The following is a 20,446-nucleotide window of genomic DNA, read 5'->3' on the forward strand; positions in this document are numbered from 1 at the left end:
TGAGCTCTTGAGTTGAAGAACAGGGATGGTGATGGGGCCAGTGTGGCTTATTACACAAATGTGGATAAACGTGTGAGAACATAAGTAGGGTTGCCATATTTCAAAAGTAAAATTTCTGACACCCGCAAAGTTGTTGAGCTTTTTTCAGGAAGACCCTAAAACTATTGAGCTTCGCCCAAAATAGTGATTTTAAGCTTTTGGAGCTATTTCCGCTGCTGACACCATTCTTACATCCGAAAACCAGGACATGTCAGTTTTTCTGACGTATGGCAAGCCTAGGTATAAGGGAAGGGAGGCTTCGGTAACTATTAATAGGTGCGGTTAGAGAACCTGGAGTGTTAGCAGGGGTAGCCTTTCTCATTCCTGCATGAAAACTGTGCTTGCCTCTGCTGCAGTTTGTGCTTTCAGGCTCGAAGGTGCCCTCCAAACTGGGTTGCCTCCTATATCAGTGACTGCCAGCCCCTGCGTCTTCTCTGAGCTACATTTCCCAGAATGGCTAAACAACCAATTCCTCTTCCCAGGGAATGCTGGACATAGTGGTTCTATGAGGGGAATAGGTGTCTGCTAACAACTACAGTTTTCAGGATTCTCTGGAGGAAGCCATGACTGTTTAAATGGCACGATACTGCTTTAAGTGTACAGTCAAACCTTGGCCCCTGTACAGCTTTGTTTTCGAATGTTTTGGCTCCCAAACTCCAAAAAACCGGAAGTAAACGCTCTGGTTTTTGAATGTTTTTTGGAAGCCGAACATCCATTGTGGCTTCCGTTTGAGGGTTAGGGTTAGGTTTGAGGAAGCTCTTGCAACCAATCGGAAGCCACGCCTCAGTTGTCAGACATTATTATTATTATTATTATTATTATTATTATTATTATTATTATTATTCCCCCAAGGAAATACAAACCCTGGCTAAGTGCCTGGAGCCCTGGAATATCTTGCTACCATTCCACAGAGATTGGGGTAACAGTATAATGTTACTCAATCAGTAACAGTACAGTGGTACCTTGGGTTACATACGCTTCAGGTTACAGATGCTTCAGGTTACAGACTCCGCTAACCCAGAAATAGTGCTTTAGGTTAAGAACTTTGCTTCAGGATGAGAACAGAAAGCGTGCTCCGGCGGCACGGCAGCAGCAGGAGGCCCCATTAGCTAAAGTGGTGCTTCAGGTTAAGAACAGTTTCAGGTTAAGAATGGACCTCCGGAACGAATTAAGTACTTAAACTGAGGTACCACTGTATAGTGTTTCCTCTATGACCACTTCTGATCACTCTTCTGATGTAACATCCAAGTTTGCCTCCTTACAATGAAGTATGTGATGTCCAAAGTAAGTCTCAGAAGGAGTGGCAGACATTTTGCAGAGACTCGTCAAAAATAGATATCACATAATTTAAAAGTGACCGGCTTCCTCCTTTTTTAAAAAAAATAAAATAAAACAACTATCACAAAGCAATACACTTCAGAACATAATTCCATTTTATGAGACATGTGGGCTTGGCCTTGAAAACTGCAGACATGTCCTGAGTCCCTGCTCCCCGTAACTTCTAGAATAATAATAATAATAATAATAATAATAATAATAATAATAATAATAATTTATTACTTATGCCCCGCCCATCTGGCTGGGTTTCCCCAGACACTCTGGGCAGCTCCCAATAGAATATTAAAAACACAACAAAACATCAAACATTAAAAACTTCCCTAAACAGGACTGCCTTCAGATGTCTTCTAAAGGTCAGATAGTTGATTATGTCCTTGACATCAGATGGGAGGTTGTCAGGGAACTGCCATCAGGTCAGAGGCGAGAGGGGGAAGGGCAGTTGTGTTATAGGGAACCTCCGAAGATCTTGCGAAGCAGCTCCTCCTATGGCAAAGGAGGAAAGCCCCAGCTTCAGTGGAGAGGAGCTGGGAGGAACACGGGATGCAAGGGAGAGCCTCAACACTGAGGCTGAGCAGGCCAGAAAGGAGAGAAGTACCCCTTTGCCAGTGCCCAGTCTGTGCAGTAGGTTTCAACGCAAGGAAAGGAGGAGAAGGCTGGGGGGGTCACGCGACTGTTATGCTGGGGGAAGTACAAGGACCGCCCACTCCCAGATTCTGCTAGCGAGTGAGTCAGAGATGAACTTGCGAGGCTCTTCACTGTAGATAGTTTGCACTAATAATAAAGCCTGGAAAAGACAGGACGGAGTCTTGCCTGTTTGCTCTCAAGCAACCACACCACCACCTGACAGAGGTTGTTCCACAGGGTGGGTGCCACTACCGAGAAGGTCCTCTGTAATCTCAGTTATCGCAGGTAGGGAACCGCCAGAAGGCCCTCGGAGCTGGACCTCAGTGTCCGGGCTGAACGATGGGGGTGGAGACGCTCCTTCAAGTATACTGGGCCAAGGCCGTTTAGGGCTTTAAAGGTCAGCACCAACACTTTGAATTGTGCTTGGAAATGTACTGGGATCCAATGTAGGCAGTGGCGTAGCGTGGGGGGTGCAGGGGGGGCCGTCCGCACCGGGCCCAACATCTGGGGTTAGGGCAAATCCACGGGTTAGGGGGCGCAAATCCATGGGTTAGGGGGCGCAAATTACTTGCCTTGCCCCGGGTGCTGACAACCCACGCTATGCCACTGAATGTAGGTCTTTCAGGACAGGTGTTATATGGTCTCGGCAGCCACTCCCAGTCACCAGTCTAGCTACTGCATTCTGGATTAGTTGTAGTTTCCAGGTCGCCTTCAAACAGATGATGTGCTCTGACATCATCTCAGATATGTTTCCATGCCCATTCAACAGCTGCCAGTGGCATGAAGTGGGGGAATGGGCAATGCTCATTGCAATAGCTTCAGGATTTGGGAGAGGTTGAACTAGACATTTCAGAGGGGAAAACCAGAACTGCATTCAAACCATTTTTGTCATCCGCTCTATTCACCTCTGCCCTGTAATAGGCAGCCCTCAATTTTGTGGTCATGATGCACAAGCTGCAGAACTGTGGTCACCCTTTGTTTTTCAATGAATTGCATTAAATGCCATGCACAGACACTGATATCTGTTAAGAGATGCAGACTGCTGAATTTGAAGCTAAGGTTTTTATACTTAATGCTGCTTAGATTCCTCCCCAAGCTCTGAAAAAGTTTAGTGTCCTTGTGTAGTGCACTGATCTAGTGTTCTTTCATGCCTCGATTTTTAAAAGAAATATTCTATATTATTATTCTCCTTACATAGGGCTAAGGGACAGATTCTCTCCCTACCTCCCTGAGACCTTTACCTGTCTTTGAAAATTGCCTCCAGCTTGTTAAGCACAGATTATAGAAGTCTGTGTGTCCTTAGAAATGTAAAGGAACTTTGGGGGATATGGAACAGCACAGCGGTGCTAGCAGCATGGCTGCGAATTCTACAGAGAGCTCATGTTTTGTCACATCTTATTTAAAGTGTGCTGCAGAGATGTTTTTTTAAAAAAATAAAAATAAATGTCCTCATTGAAATTTCAATACCAAATCTGTCATGCAGAGTAGCCACGCTGAGCAAATAACTCTGTGTTCCCCTCTCCCACTTCTATTCTAGGTCCGGGATTGTATTGTTTAATTGGTGTCTTATTACTTAACAAAATATGTTACTTGCAATTCTGCATTCCACCCGACTGTTACTTTGTAGCTTGAATGCCTTGGGAAGGTTACAGCGTTTGGGGATTTTTAGGTTAGAGAAAAGGCGAAATGAAACAGGTGTATAAAAATATTTATGGAGAAAGTGGATCGAGAGAGATAAAAAAGTCTTTCTTCTTGTCTCTTAATTCTAGAACTTGGGGGACATCCTGGATGTTGAAAAACAGACAAAACAAAATACTTCTTCACAGCAACTCACACAGAGTTGCTGTTATGCTCAGTTTTTGCTTCCCATAGGCCTCTGTGAAAACAGGATGCTGGACTGGATAGTCTAGCACAAGCATAGGCAAACTCGGCCCTCCAGATGTTTTGGGACTACAACTCCCATCATCCCTGACCACTGGTCCTGTTAGCTAGGGATGATGGGAGTTATAGTCCCAAAACATCTGGAGGGCCGAGTTTGCCTATGCCTGGTCTAGCAGGTTCGGATGTGATCAATGTCTTAAATACCGTATTGGCCTGAATATAAGGTGCACCCACACCTTTAAAATTCAATACTGATTTGTGGGTGCGGCCTGCCTCCTGCCACTGCCGCCCTGAATGGGGAGTGGCTGGCACCCTGCTCCCAAAGCTGGTGCCTGGCTCTGAGCATGCTGTGCGCCCGCCTCCCAACACTACTGCCTCCGGGCAATATCTCCCCAAGCTGGAGTGTGGGCAGGCTGAGTGCCACTGCCCCACTGCCCCAGGCTGCTCGGGGGGGGGGGGGAGGCGCACCGCTTTGCCAGTGGCCTCCCCCCTTCCCCCTCCCCCCTCCCCCTCCCCCCTCCCCCCTTCCTTACGGTGGCTCGGGGGAGGCTTGGAAGACGTGGTCGGGACGGGCGCCATTGTCCAGCACCCCGGATGGCCCTCGTGGGCAGCTGTTTCAGCAGCGATAACGTAAGGTTGCTAATATAAGCCACACTTTACTTTTCGCAATAGGAATTTGGAAAAAAGTGCTGCTTCTATTTGGGTCAATACGGTGCTTCAGTTCATGTGCTCCCCCCCCCTTTTTGCAGAAGGAACCTTAAGACCTGTGAATGTGATGAATTTGTATTTGTTGCACACCAGTTTAGCTGTCCCAGACATCCTCATGACTTTGGCCTTGATGAGGGAGCCTGCCGTAGTGGCACTTGGTTGCACCCCATTGCACCCTTCTAAAATCTGCACCCGGGTCTCGGGTCCCCACGCTATGCCACTGGGTGAATTATAGGAATTTGAGACTGGGAACATTGCCCAATGCTAGACAACCTTCCATTGGTGCTTTTGTAAAGAGATCCTCTCTCATTTCTGCATTACATCACTTCTTGATTTTAAATCTTTCAGAAACTCTAATGCAGTGTTTTGAAAAGAGCAAATTAATAGCACCAGCTTTCAGAATTTCAAGACTGTCATGTTGTATTCGGTTATGTTACAAGACAGGAGTGGTTTGACATGATGTGAGTGTTGCCTTTGTTTCCTAACAAGATTCAGAGAGACTTTGTTTTGTAATTTTAATAAAAGTAATGAGTCACAGTTTCCTTGTCTGAGAAACCTAATTGAGATAATATCAAAGTGACATGCTGCCTACATGATAACACTTATTTTGCAATTTTTGAAGACTTTTAAAAAAGCCTTTTAGTTTATGGGAACAGAGAAGGCCCACAGTTGATTCACTTGCACAACAGCTGTGAATATGGCCAAATTTATACTCTAAACTCCATAGTTAGCCTTCCCAAACTTCCACATATCTTGGACAGCAATTGCCACCCACCCATGAGGCTGATGGGAATTGTAGTTTGAAACTAGGGACACACATATTTTTGAGTCCATTATGTCTTCCCTTTCCACAAGGGGATAAGTTAAGATACCTTGGCACCTTTTGGAAGAAAGGGCAAGCTAAAGGTTAATTAATTAATGCCCATTCTGTGTGGATTTTTATCAGTGTAATTCTGGAGAATCATACTATTTTGGGGGTTATAAACAAGTTCGCAAGTTTTACAAGAAGACTTTTCTGGGAAACCAGCTTTTTTATTTTATCACAGATTTTATTCTGCCTTTTTGAGAAGATTTATATCCTTGTCTATGTCTATCTTTCTGTATTCTTGGCATGGATCTCTATTTTCAATATGTATTGCTGAGGAATAATGCTGCTTCCATTATTCAGAACGTACTTCCACCTGAAAATTAACATAGCATGTTTGGGACATATATATATATATATATATATATATATATATATATATATATATATATATATATATATGTGTGTGTGTGTGTGTGTGTGTGTGTGTGTGTGTGCGCGCGCGCGCACACACACACACACACACACAAAAACAGACATGCTATTTTTAAATGGATTTTCGAAATGGTTGGTTTGCAACTTTGCATAAATACATTGTTCTGCATCTGAAGTGCTGATCAGTTTGCCGTTGCATTTGATGTTGAGATGATGCTTATCATGCTTCCTGTCAAAGCGACTGGCTGATTCCTTGCACAGTCATGAGCCGTTGAATAAGACTGTTTTATTCTACATTGTTATTCATTCTCTGCCATAGACTTAACTATGTAGCAAAACACTTGCTTTTTAGTGGATGTGTGGCAAGTGTTTGGAGACCTTGGACTCAGAGACACTGGCAAAGAAAAAAACGCTTTATGTGCGTTGTATGTGCATTATAACCCTGTGACACCAGATGGCGCTGTTTAGTTCCATTTTTGCCAACCTGCTTTCTCATACAAAGTTTACAGCACATTTAACACTTCTTTGACATGTCTAGATCCAGCCCTTATCCCTTGTTCAGCACATGTATCAATAGCTGTTAATATTCTATTGTCACTTTGTATATCATGCTAAACCATAGCATGACATGCTAGAGGAATAAGGTACCATGAACACTCCTTCCCTCCTTCCTGTTTAGGGAAGTTTTTAATGTTTGAAGTTTTATTGTGTTTTTAATATTCTGTTGGAAGCCACCCAGAGTGACGGGGGAAAGCTAGATAGATGGGCAGGGTATAAATAATAAATTGTTGTTGTTGTTGTTGTTGTTGTTGTTGTTGTTGTTGTTATTTCTGCCATATAGCCAGAAGGAGTTCAGAAGCTTTTTCTTTTGGCTAGCCATGGTTTGTCCTGTTACCCCGAGTGACATATTTTGACCAGTACTAACAGTGGTCAATTTCAAACAAACCAACTTCAAACAATGGGTTAGAAAGCGCTTATTTAAAAAAAACCAACTATATTTGGTATTTACCACAGTTCTGGCTGGAGACAGTATGATAAGCTGTGCTTAATTAAATGCAGAGGTGCCCAAATTTCTCTTCCCAGCTGTATGGGGGGGAGAGAGGAAATGGCAGCACACAAACCCAACTTCCATTGGAGCTTGTGAACTTCCTATTAAACCTTGATTTAGTGTGAAGTGCAAACGTGTCCTTTTGGAATAAAAGTACCATGGATATTCATTGAATTCCTAGTTATTTGCTTCAATAGTTCGGCGCTGCCTTTAGATTAGGTGCTGCAATAGAAAAGTGGGGGCTCATCTACACTCCCACCTACCCTAACGCTAGAAAAACCTGCTATTTACTGCTAAATAGGAGAGAACTTCAGTTGGGTTTTCTCAGGATTTGCTCCAGTTGAGCACTATCTGAAGAACTGTGCATGCACACGAAAGCTTATACCCAGAACAAATTTTGTTGGTCTCTAAGGTAAAGGTAAAGGGACCTCTGACCATTAGGTCCAGTTGTGGACGACTCTGGGTCTGTGGCGCTCATCTTGCTCTATAGGCCGAGGAGCCGGAGTTTGTCCGCAGACAGCTTCCGGAGGTCATGTAGCCAGCATGACTAAGCCACTTCTAGCAAATCAGAGCAGCCCACGGAAATGCTGTTTACCTTCCCACCAGAGCGGTACCTATTTATCTACTTGCACTTTGACGTGCTTTCGAACTGCTAGGTTGGCAGAAGCAGGGACCGAGCAATGGGAGCTCACCCCGTCGCGGGGATTCGAACCGCCAACCTTCTGATCAGCAAGCCCTAGGCTCTGTGGTTTAACCCACAGTGCCACCCATGTCCTGGTCTCTAAGGTGCTACTGGACAATTTATTTTTTTTAATTTCTTTTGACTGCATCAGACCAACACGGCTACCTACCTGAATCTAGCAAAAAGCAGTGGGACAAAGGCAAAACTGCCTTAGACCTTTGCCTAGGGCAGGTGGAATAATAGAATCATAGAATGGTAGAATTGGAAGGGGTCACAAGGGTCATCTAGTCCAACCCCCTGCAAAGCAGGAATCTTTTGGCCAACATGGAGCTCACAACCCTGAGATTAAGGGTCTCATGCTCTCCTGATGGACCTATGAAGTGTGGACAAGCCCTATGGCAAAATATTAACTGTGCTGAAAAATGGAAAGCAGCACAGAACGTTAGTGCAAGCATTTTGTGAATAAACATGACTGTTTTTTTTTTTAATCTGGTGATTTAAAGTCTATATTTCCATCAGAGTAATTAGATGCATGTTCTACCTTATATTTATCTCTTCACATTGGTGTTTTTTCAGCTCCCTTCAGGAAAGAAGAAACGTGAATGGTTTAAGTATCCTTTGTTCCGAGATTCATATTTCACAAAGAAGTAAGTTGAACTTTGCAGCTATGAGCAAATTATTCTGAGTTATTGGAAAATGTAAGAAGAAAGCAAGGTGATAATAAATTGGTTTTTGTTTGTTTGTTCCCCACATTATTGTAATTTTATTGGTGTTAGCCGCCCTGAGCCTGGCTCTGGCCGGGGAGGGCAGGGTATAAATAAAAATGTCTTATTATTTATTATTATTTGGGAAATATAGCATGATAACACCAAGAAGGCCATCTTAATAAATAAAATATCTTTATAGATGATAAGTTGGCACATCTTAAAAAGGTAAGGGTAAAGGTACCCCTGCCCGTACGGGCCAGTCTTGACAGACTCTGGGGTTGTGCGCCCATCTCACTTAAGAGGCCAGGGGCCAGCGCTGTCCGGAGACACTTCCGGGTCACGTGGCCAGCGTGACATCGCTGCTCTGGCCAGAGCCAGAGCCAGAGCCAGAGCCGCACACGGAAACGCCGTTTACCTTCCCACTGGTAAGCGGTCCCTATTTATCTACTTGCACCCGGAGGTGCTTTCGAACTGCTAGGTTGGCAGGCGCTGGGACCGAGCAGCGGGAGCGCACCCCGCCGCAGGGATTCGAACCGCCAACCTTTCGATCGGCAAGCCCTAGGCGCTGAGGCTTTAACCCACAGCGCCACCTGCGTCCCTATGGCACATCTTACATTTCTTGAATTACTTATTTCTTTCAAACAAAGAAAATATTCTAGCTTTACTTAATATCTCTTTTCCCCCAGATAGCATAGATTTGCTTCGATTGTAATGAAGGAAAAGTGCTTGAGCATAGCTCAAATGTCTTGGTATCTCCCCCAGGGAGAAATGTGCTCACTGTTACTGTTCTCCTGTGGAGGACATGTGCAGGGTTTGTTCCAGGTGTGAAACCCAAGAAACACAGAAACAGGATGTGTGAGTCACATGTGCATTCTTTGATGCTGCCTTCTCATCGCACTTCACAAAGCCACTTGCGATGTATTTTTCGTACCCTATGTACTTATCAGTAACCTTTGATCTCTTCCTTCTTTGATAAATGCTAGGGAAGTGTATGTATAGTCTAAGTATGTGTGACGGTAGCAGAATCTGTTTTTAGAAAAATGTGTGCCACCAGTCAGACATAGGCAGGCAGGCAGGCAGTTGGGGATAATTCATACAAAGAAGGGGTGGTGCCAAACTGTTCTGTTCCCAAGTTTCTCTTCTCAAAGCTTCTTCTTCATCCTATTTTTCTCCAGTCAGGGCTTGCTTCTGGAACTAGTTTCAGGAGAAAAACTTTGCTTCAAACTTCTTCTGAGCAGCTGACATTTTAAACATGCAGGTCATAATGTTGTCACCACAAATTAGATGCTTAAGTAAAGTGTAATATAGGCAGGGCAGAGCGTAGGAGCAAACTTGGGGCTCATTCTGTTCGTCCCCTGATTTCTAGTCACAGATTGAAGAGGTCTTAAAAATAATAATAATTATCCCACAACTTTCTCTGGGGAAACCCGTTGTTTACCTGCAGAAAATCTGATGAACACTTGTAAACAGTGGCTTTTCCTGTGCAAAGCGACGGGACAAAAAAAGAGAGAGGAATAATTTGTGTAGTCAAATGAAATCACAGGCAGGATTTGAATTATAAGCAGTGGATTGAGGATGACAATAAATGTAATAGATGAAATAGGTATTATATATCATTTGACATATAAAGCAGCAGAATATGGGTGGAAAAAACACCACAGAGGTAAGGGTGGGATATCACCTTGTTCATTTTGCAAGAATATTGAATTTGAAGTTAATGTGTCAAAACAGAATGAGAATCCGTTATATATAAAAAAGAAGCTCTTGGACTGTGACTAGATGGGACAAAAGGACGTGTGTTTAACAGAGGGAAAACTGAGATGTGTTTCAATTCGTATGTGTGTGTGAATGAAAGGAGACAGAGAGAAAGAGGGTTTTCTTTTGGCTCATTTCCCTGCTCCTCAGTCCAAGGTGCACAAAGGACTGCACCTATGAAATGTTCCGGTGTTAAACCAGCTATCCAAATAACACAAGATCAAAGCTAAATTTCACAGTGGAAAATGACAAAACAAGAAGAGCAGCAGGGATATATTCTCATCAATTGGAAAATGCTGTTTAAAGTCAAGAGGGTTCCTTAGCCCAGACCGAGAGAATGATTGACACGGTGGGCCCTCCCATAGGAACAAAGGCCCCCCACCTCGTTCACCCTCTCACACCCCTACAAACATTTATTCTTTAACCTTCCTATTCCATAGGACACTCTGTTTTTTGTTTTTATTTTGAGACTCTTCCTGGTTTTCAAAGGAAAGTCTGACTCTCTCTTGGGTGTGCAGAACTAGTCACATGGCTGTTTGAATCCTTGCTCTGGTGTTTAATTGAATAGCTGACACTCTCCCCGAGGGCAAAGGATTAAGGAGAGTTAATAGCGTTCCAACTTTTTCCCTCCTGTGAAGATGGCTAAACAACTGCTTGAAGTGAACTTCTGCCTGCTCATATTTAAGACTTAACCTGGACATGTTCAGGCACATTTTGCGCTCTGCAAAATAACCCTGCTGTCTGCTCTAGGCCTTTAAAAACCACCAAACAATTTCCCCTCCCCTCCCACCCCTTTGCACCCTGGAAACGATGAGACGACTTTGAAGGCAGTGGGTATTGTTTTGATTCATTTTTTTTATCTTCCTTTTGATTCTTTTTAAAGTCTACATCCACAGCTTTCTGGCTGGAAATAGTAATGACTAGAGAGCTTCAGCTTCATTCAGTCAACATGATGTTAGGAAGAATCATAGAATTGTAGAAACTGGAAAGGACCTCAAGGATCATCTGGTCCAACACAGCACTTAAACTCACAACCCTGAGATTCTGCAGATGTTAAGAAGATGTTGAGAAGAAAAGTTTGTAATGGAACTATTGATTAAATAGAGACAGATGCTCTTCATTTAAATACAAAGGGTGCATTTTCATTACATTCTCACAGCAACATAGCACATCTTTGGAATCCCAGGTCAACAGGTTCAAGTTATGGCACCACTATGAAGACATTACTGTGTTCTTATTTCAATGACCCACAAATGGACCCTTTGGAGATGTGGGCTTTAGAACTGATAAACTCGCAGTCTGTTGTACTGCGGAGTCTTGGGTTTCAGAGCAGATGTAGAGTTCCTTTCAGAAAAGATGATCTTAGTCCCTTGCATAGCATCTCTGATCACTTGCATGATTTCAAAGAAGCAAAGGTACCAGCGCTTTATGGAATCTATCATGAGTTGAAGCAGGTTTCTTTTCTAAGTAAAGAGTGTGGCTTGGAACAAACAAGCAAGAAGCTCCATCAGTGATGTGAAAGGTCAAGGAAACTAATCATAAATATACTTTCTTTCACCATGGTTTCACCTTTATGATGGGTTTGCATTTCCTTTGCAAGAGAGTTAGCCAGTCGGCTACTGCAAAATAAGATATTTAACTTGGAAAGTGGATTGGAAATAAAATCAAGGCTGTTGATTCCACATAGGATTCCTCTTTAGGGGTCCAGATTCCCATACGCCCAGTCTAAATCAGAATATAGTAGTTCATCACATGCCCCCTTACTGGTGTTTTAGTCCGCTACCCAGATCTTCCTCTACATTACTCCATTCCATTCCTTTCCCACTTGGATTTCCATGTCTTTCTGCCACATCCACCCAAATAGCATCGGGCTATTTGGGTGTTCTTCTCCCTTTTTAGATTTCCCCCTCTATTTTTTGTACTTTTCCAAACTGTGAGCTTCTCCCAAACCTGTTGATACCTCACTTGTGTGGTGTGTCATATTGGCTACATTAACAACAGTATCCTCAGCCTAAACAGAGGTAATCTGGGGAACAATTCACTGATACCACATTGTGATACTCTTTTTTTGAAAAAAAAAATAGACAACCTTAGACTGCTATGTGCCTCGCTAGAGTGTAATAAAAATGTGCTGAATAGTACAAACAGGTTTCTGAGAAAGTGGAGGCACATGAACCTTTGCAGAAGTTTTAATTAATATTGTCAGCAGCCCTGAGGCTTACTTAGAAGCAGGTTCTAGTGAAATGAATGTTAAATAAGATAAATGGGATTAGCTTAGGGTACCCATATTATTTTCTGAAACGTGTATATTGAAGGGGACTTGTATAGCTTAATACTTGGATCAAGGGCTTGAAGTACCATCTGCTTAAATTGGTATCACTGGTACACTGATGGTGTTTCAGTCAGCTTTAAATAAAGAGTTGATGGTTGATACAGTGGTACCTCGGGTTAAGAACTTAATTCGTTCTGGAGGTCTGTTCTTAACCTGAAACGGTTCTTAATCTGAAGCATCACTTTAGCTAATGGGGCCTCCAGCTGCCGATGTGTCGCTGCTGAATAATTTCTGTTCTCATCCTGAAGTAAAGTTCTTAACCCAAGGTACTATTTCTGGGTTAGCAGAGTCTGTAACCTGATGCATCTGTAACCTGAAGTGTCTGTAACCCGAGGTACCACTGTAATAGGAAATGTAAAAATTTGAACAGATTTGTATGACAATCTTTTTAGGAGTTGCATGCATGCATCAATTTATTGGTTGCCTTTGGACTAGCCAATGTGTTGCCTTCCAGATGTTTTGTGTCACATCTTTCATCAGCCCCAGCCAGCATGACCAGCGGTCAGAGGTGATGATACTTGTAGTCTACAGCATCTGAAAGGCACCACATGAGCTATTCTAGGATTGTATCATCAAGTGGAGACTTTTTTGTGCAAACTAGCCATCACAGGTACCACTTCATTGCAACTCAGTGCTCTTCTCTTCATAGAGTACATGCATTTATCTTGGGAGAGCATGTGCAGGTTATTATGTTAGAGAAATTGAGCAATTCTGTGTGCCTATTTGAAGCAACCCCTATTTTCTTTTAAAGGAGACTCTGAGGAAGAAAAGCCACCTCCCATCTCTCCATATGGGGAAACCTTCCTTATCAGCTGCCCAGAAGACACAGTGAGTTGTCGTTTACTAGCAAAATTTCTTTTGTTCTAATGGAGTGTGGTGGAGATAATAAAAGCACATTATATGCCGTGTAGGAACTCCTGTTAGTGAGATCTGTGAACTGCCCTGAGACCTCTGGGTATAGGATGGTATATAAATTCATAATATAATAAAATATCATCATCATCTGGGCCACCCAGTGCCAGACTGCAGAAGAGATTTTGTCAAGTGCAGAACTTCATTTTTGGCAACAAATGTTAGTGATGATAGCCCATTTACTGTTATGGAATAAAGTAAAGGGGCTTGTGCATGAACACTACTGGAGTTAGTGTTAAGCTTTCTAATTAATAATAATAATAATGATAATGATAATAATAATATTTATACCCAGCCCATCTGGCTGGGTTTCCCCAGCCACTCTGAGTGGCTCCCAACAGAATATTAATAATAATTATAATAAAAGCGATAAAAGATCAAACAATAAAAACTTCCCTAAACAGGACTGCTTTCAGACATCTTCTAAAAGTCAGATAGTTGTTTATGTCCTTGACATCTGGTAGGAGGGTGTTCCACAAGGCAGGCGCCACTACCAAGAAGGCCCTCTGCCTGGTTCCCTGTAACCTCACTTCTCACAGGGAGGGAACCACCAGAAGGCCCTTGGCTCTGGACCTCAGTGTCCAGGCTGTACGATGGGGTTGGAGACACTCCTTCAGGTATACTGGGCTGAGTGTGTTTACCAAACATCCATCTAGTCTCAGCCTGTGTTCTTTTTCTTGGTCACATAAGAGTGTGACAAAATATTGGGAGAAAGGAGTGGAATGCTAGGAGTTGACATATAAATTGCGTTACTTATTAGGAAGCCCACAAAGTTAAAAGAGATTGACTTTGTTTATATGGAACAATCTAGAAGACTGGACTCATTAAGACAGGGGAAGAAGAAGATAACAGAAAATTAGCTATGGTCGAAATGGGTGATTTGTACTCTGTTTAATTCAGCTAAGAAATGATGCATGTGTTTAGGATGCCAGGGTTTTTGAACTGGGGAAGGAAGCTGTGCTGTGATGCCAGCATTGTGGGTGGTCAGAGGGTGGCATGGCAGCTACTACTTCAGTAGGGATCAGGTGACATAGGGTTTCATTTGATTCTGAAGAGCTACTGTCTTGTCAGTCTGGGTACATGTTGCTCTTGGGGCTAGCCTTCACTTCTTCTTTCAGCCCAGGAAGGATAAAGATATCCACTGAAGGTTGATGTTTTCGACTGTATTCCTAAACATATATTCAGAATAAATAGATGCCTTGTTGAGTTTGCATAAAACCCAGATCCCATGCAGTCATCGCTTTATGCAAGTTTCATTTGCAGGATTAATGACAGGGAAAATGATATGAAACTAAGATGGAGTTGCAGACAAGAGGCAGCACTATTCACAGACAGGTTTTACGTGTGGTTAGATGTAAGACTGAAGAAGGATATTGGGCCAGACATGGAGAACAGAAGGTTTTAGTTTATCGGAGGGATGCCTGGAGAAACATATTAATGAGACACTGGGGAATTGGAGGAGGAAGGTGCATCAGTTGGAACTTAAGGCGCTTGTCTGTGCTGAAAAATGAGCTTGGATGTTAGTGATACTGGGCTGTGATTTCAACCAAGAAAGAAGTCATCAGTGAGCAATGATTCTCCCCATCTCAAGGTTGACAGTCACAAAAAGCCTCTTGTTTAACATGATGCCCTTTAAAGTGGTCAATTTATGTGTTCTAAAGCATTACTTGAGATAGGATTTGCCCAGTTGGGTTTTTTTTTAATTCCCCCACCCTCTATTCGGAAGTGCAAACCCGTGTGACATTAACATATGAGAGTGCTGGAGGTGAAATAGTTAAACAAGTTACCAAGGGGGGTGGAGTCAGAGGGACTATAAAACCAGCTCTGGGAGGGGCGAAAGGAGAGTTCGTTGGGAGTTGGGTGGTTGGTTGGTTGGAGTGGAAGTGAATTGGGATAGAGTCTGTGGGTAGGTTGAGTTAGTGTAGCAAAATAAGTTGAGTCAGGAACAGTTAGGGGCTAGGCAGACAAGTAAATATCTGAGAGGCGGTTTAGTGAGTGAGAGCAGGTAGCGGAAGTTATAGGTCTGGATAGGCACCCCATGACTGTAATTGACCGATACCGTTTATGAAACCACACACTTGTTAAACTGCAATAAATAAACAGAAGTTTATGTTCCAATTTAAACTTGACTGGACTCAGTATTGTACCAGGTAGGGCCTGGGTGGTGGCAGCGAGAAATAAAGTGGCGGCACATGGATCATTAGACGGTGAAACGTCCGGGGACCTTGTGTGATCACCACAACTCTCTCACCCTTTTATTATAGGGTTAGCCAATATGGTTCCTTCCAGATCTTGTTGGACTACAGTTCCCATTAGCTGGCATTGCCCGTGGTCAGAGATGATGGGAGTTATAGTTCATCAACATCTGGAGGGCATCATGTTGGCTTTATTACAGACTGGTTTTGGAAATGTTCCTCAGAGGTTTGCTGCCCCGTCTGACGCAATCTCAAAATCCCTGCACTTGGATGTGTAGAACTAGTTTAGCAGTTATATATATTGTTGTTGTTGGCATCCGTCTGTCCCAGGAGACAATGGAAGAGTGTGCCTTGGGGGTAAATTCAAACCATTGGAGAGTTAATCAGGTAGTTGATTATTTCCTTGACATCTGATGGGAGAGCATTCCACAAGGCAGGCGCCACTACCGAGAAGGCCCTCGGAGCTGGACCTCAGTGTCCGGGCTGAACAATGGGGGTGGAGAAGCTCCTTCAGGTATACTGGGCTGAGGCTGTTTAGAGCTTTAAAGGTCAACACCATCACTTTGAATTGTGCTTGGAAATGTACTGGGAGTCAATGTAGGTCTTTCAGGACCAGTGTTATATTGTCTTGGTGGCCACTCCCAGTCACCAGTGTAGCTGCCGCATTCTGGATTAGTTGTAGTTTCTGGGTCACCTTCAAAGGTAGTCCCACATAGAGCACATTGTAGTTGTCCAAGTGGGAGATAACTAGAGCATGCACCACTCTGGCGAGACAGTCTGCCAGCAGATAGGGTCTCAGCCTGCATACCAAATGGAGCTGGTAGACAGCTGTCCTGGACACAGAATTGGCCTGCGCCTCCATGGACAGCTGTAAGTCCAAAATGACTCCTAGGCTGTGCACCTGGTCCTTCAGGGGCACAGTTACCCCATTCAAGACCAGGGAGTCCCTCACATCTGCCCACCCCCTGTTTGTGTTTCATGGGATAGAAATCCTGTTGCATTACTGGAAGTCTCTTCTGCCTGTGCATGGACATCTCTGGATGCAACCGAAAGCCTTTTAGCTCTCCAAAAATTACCCATTTAACTATTCAGCTTTGGAATCTCTATTTGCAGGAAAACTACGTCAAAGAACTTTCAAGCACACCGGAAGAGAACAGAGACGACGAAAACACTCACGGGGAGAGCCTTCTGAACAAAACACGGTATTGGATTATAACTTTTGGTTAAACATCACACATCCTTCTCTTGATTTAAATGCTTGGAATTAGAACATGTATATCAGAATCAGGATTTCGTGGGTTGGTGTTTTTTTAATACTCACAAATTGCATTATGTTTGCAACCAGTTTACATTATTATTATTATCACCACTATTTCAATGAATTTATTTTTGCCTAGTATGGGAATAGCCAGTGTGGTTTGGTTCTTGCACACCCCTGTGCTGCTGCTGCTCTCTTATTCTAGAATTCTTTCAGAAATCTCAGTTTTTTCCATTCTTTGTGCTAAAGTGGAGTCCTGATTTTACATAAGAAGCTGACAATGATCAAAAGGGTTCAGCTGCATAGGTGCTCCAACTTGATTTGGCCTACTGCCCCCTTTTCAGAAATAATAATAATAATAATTACTCCGTGCCCCCTGGAAACAGAAAGATGCAGTGACAAATTTGTGTTCTTTTATGTAGCTATATTTCCATAGTAAAGAAAGATGTCGTTGTAAATAAGACACCTTGAAGCTTGAAGTTATAAAATTATTTATGAAGCTCAACTGTAGCAACATTTGCATTACATACAGAAAATTAAGATAACGAAGGATAACATTAAAAATAATCCCAATGAGAAGGATGAGCCTGGTGCACAGGCAAGCTGCGATCCACTTCCTGGGCCTGAGTGAAGCCCATTTTCTTCCTTTCTTTTTGCTTCCACCAGCCCCTTAATTTTATTCAATGCCTCCCACTTGCACCTGAGGATACTACCGCTCCCCCCGATCATTGGAGTGCCCCCCGAGGGCAGTATCACCCCCTTTGAGAAACGCTGCTCTAGGGAATCACTACCAACCAAGGCAGGCACCTCTGAGCTGGTAAACCTGGTGTGGAAGTGAGGATTAGGGCTATTTCAAATATTTTTATTTTTTCCTGTTTGCCTCTTTAAGATGTGCCTAGCGAAGCAGGGATAAAATGGCCCAAGGCACACATCTTTAATAACGGAATGGTCAGAGGGAAATTGTGCCGTGAGAAAGACTGGCTCTCTAGAACTCTGCTAGTTGTATATTTCAGATTAATATCCTCCCATTGCAAATACTAATATCTTGGACTGTCTTTCCTCCGCTTCCCTGTACAAAGTCCCTGTCCTCCCGAGCACACTTACTCCACCGAATTCTGTGGGGCTTATGCTACAGTAAATATGCTTAGGAGCAGAACTAAGTGTTTACAAGATGAAAACTGGAGAAAAGTAACATTCACTTGGCGTTAGTGCTTTCATCAGTTTTTGCCAGTTGGAAGATCGGCGGTTCAAATCCCCATGACAGAGTGAGCTCTCGTTGCTCTGTCCCAGCTCCTGCCAACCTAGCAGTTCAAAAGCATACCAGTGCAAGTAGATAAATAGGTACCACTGTGTGCTCTGGTTTCCATCACAGTGTTCTGTTGCATCAGAAGTGGTTTAGTCCTGCTGGCCACATGACCCAGAAAGCTGTCTCTGGACAAATGCTGGCTCCCTCGGCCTGAAAGTGAGACAAGCTCCACAACCCCATAGTCATCTTTGACTGATCTTAACCCTTCAGAGGTCCTTTACCTTTATCTTTTTATCTACAGGAGGAAACATATTTGCATGGCACTGCCTATATGTTTCAGCTGGAGGCACCATCCATTACAGTTGTGATGTGGAGTCTTCCCAGCCTAACCTACTTCTCGAACCACAATTCCCCAGTTGACACCCCTTGCTAGTTCTGCTTTGCACCCCGTTTGAGACATTGTTTGCCTGGATAGTGGCATATGTGTGTGTGTTTGCGTGTTTGTGTGTAGAAACCAGGCCACTGAGGAAAGGTAAAATTTACATTTTTTGCTGTGGTCACTTGTGCCTCTGGCTCTGATGTTTAGCCCTCAGCCTGAAAAAAGGGTTCTCTTATCTTTCAAAAGGACGTCGGACTTCAGCAGGTCTCTTTACGACATTTATGTGGGATGTTTTGTTGTTTTCATATGCTTGTTCCGAATTAAATTGCAACGCCCTGTGGCAAAAGAGGAAGATTGATTGTCTGAAGTAGCGTTACTTTGTGTGTTTGCTTTCAGTACTCTTAATAATCAGAAACAGAAAACCGCTGAAGATGTGGCGAACAATGAATTAATACCCCAGGAGGATATGTTTGTACCGCCAAACAGATTTGCTGGGGAATCAGAATACTCTTCAGTGAAAGAATATGCTCAATATACACGGAAAGGAAAATATAAAACATCAAAAAGGCTCAGACGTGGGAAGCTCGACCTCAGTGCTAAGGAGCAGACATATTCTTTCCACCGTGATGAATTGGCCAGTAGCTCCAAAGACTCAATATCACCCTATGCTTGCTTTTATGGTCCTTCAGGAAAGAAGGCTAAAGAAGGATGGCTGGATAAGTTGTCTCCTCAGGGGTATGTCATCTTTAACTCTGAGAATGTTTCTTTCTTAATGGGACTTTGTAACATGTAAACAGTAGGTGACTGGTTCTGCTTGCTCTCCTTTTTGTCTTCTGAAAAGCCTGAGAGGTTAATGGGCAGCGATAGCTTTGTAAGAAATGGTAGACAAACAGCACAATCCTAACCATGTCTCCTCAGAAATAAATTCAATTGAATACAATGAGTTATGATCCCAAGTAACTGGGGCTAGGATTGCAGCCTATCAACAGACTCCACTTTGTGCTTACTCAGAAATACGCCCCACTGTGGTCAGTGGGCAGTAGTGTGCAAAGGATTGCAGCTGATTGTTGTTATTGATATTAATTCTCTCTTTTTTTTGTAACATCTTTATTGAAAGTTAAAAAAGTGCATAACTACATATGCACCAAACATGGTGAGACGCAAACAAAAAAGAGAAAAGGAAAAGAGAAGGAAAAGCAAAGGGGGAAGGGGAAAACCCCTAAACTGTATATTTTACAAGGTTGTTATTGTACTTCACCAGATCTTAATCTATTACAGTATTTGTAAGAATGGATTCCAAATATCATTGAATTTGCCCATGGCAAGTCTCCATTTATATGCAAGTTGTCTGTATGTTGTGAGTTTGTATAAGTCTTCCATCCAATCATGGAAGGGAGATGCATTTTAATTTTTCCAATTTTTGCTGTGGTAAGGGCATGGAGAGGCCACTTGTATTGTCCTTTTGTAAGGTTCCATGTGCTGGGTATATAATTCAAGAGGATATTTTTCTCTCTAAAGGTAAGGTTGTTCCATACAGTTTTGTTGATGGTTTCAAATACCTTCTGCCAATGAAAAAACATACCGTATTTTTCGCTCTATAAGACGCACCAGACCACAAGACGCACCTAGTTTTTGGAGGAGGAAAACAAGAAAAAAAATATTCTGAATCTCAGAAGCCAGAACAGCAAGAGGGATCGCTGCGCAGTGAAATCAGCGATCCCTCTTGCTGTTCTGGCTTCTGGGATAGCTGTGCAGCCTGCATTCGCTCCATAAGACGCACATACATTTCCCCTTACTTTTTAGGAGGGAAAAAGTGAGTCTTATAGAGCAAAAAATACGGTATGTTGTAGAGAAGCATTATCCCTTTTGCATCTCCAACAGTTAGATACCTTAGATAGCCCTTTTAAAAACAATTCTTGTATCTTTATTTTTAGATCTTATGATTTACGTGGAAATTGTTTCAATTTGGTTGTGTACTTTCTGATGTGGGTTTTTTTTTTTGCCTTTTTATGTTTGTAATTATGTAAATCTTTTAATGTTGTAAGCCTCCTTGAACATGGTTTTAACAATGGGAAGGCGGCATAGAAATATGATGATGGTGA

The 20,446-nt window shown here is 42.9% G+C and overlaps 1 protein-coding gene across 4 annotated transcripts in view; it reads left to right on the top strand.

Annotated features, from left to right (window-relative positions):
• ARAP2 (ArfGAP with RhoGAP domain, ankyrin repeat and PH domain 2) overlaps positions 1–20,446 on the top strand; it is a 138,981-nt gene that overhangs the window by 14,596 nt on the left and 103,939 nt on the right. For all 4 annotated transcript variants that reach the window (XR_013842132.1, XM_079989594.1, XM_079989593.1 and 1 more), the window contains 4 exons: positions 8,137–8,207; positions 13,106–13,182; positions 16,575–16,663; positions 18,741–19,079. Coding sequence is in view for 3 of the 4 variants with exons in the window: in XM_079989594.1 (XP_079845720.1) it covers positions 8,137–8,207; positions 13,106–13,182; positions 16,575–16,663; positions 18,741–19,079 (576 nt within the window). In the remaining variant the exon portion in view is untranslated. The remainder of the gene's footprint in view (positions 1–8,136; positions 8,208–13,105; positions 13,183–16,574; positions 16,664–18,740; positions 19,080–20,446) is intronic.

Source organism: Podarcis cretensis (assembly GCF_951804945.1).
Source record: "Podarcis cretensis genome assembly, chromosome: 9".
NCBI classification, from domain to species: domain Eukaryota; kingdom Metazoa; phylum Chordata; class Lepidosauria; order Squamata; family Lacertidae; genus Podarcis; species Podarcis cretensis.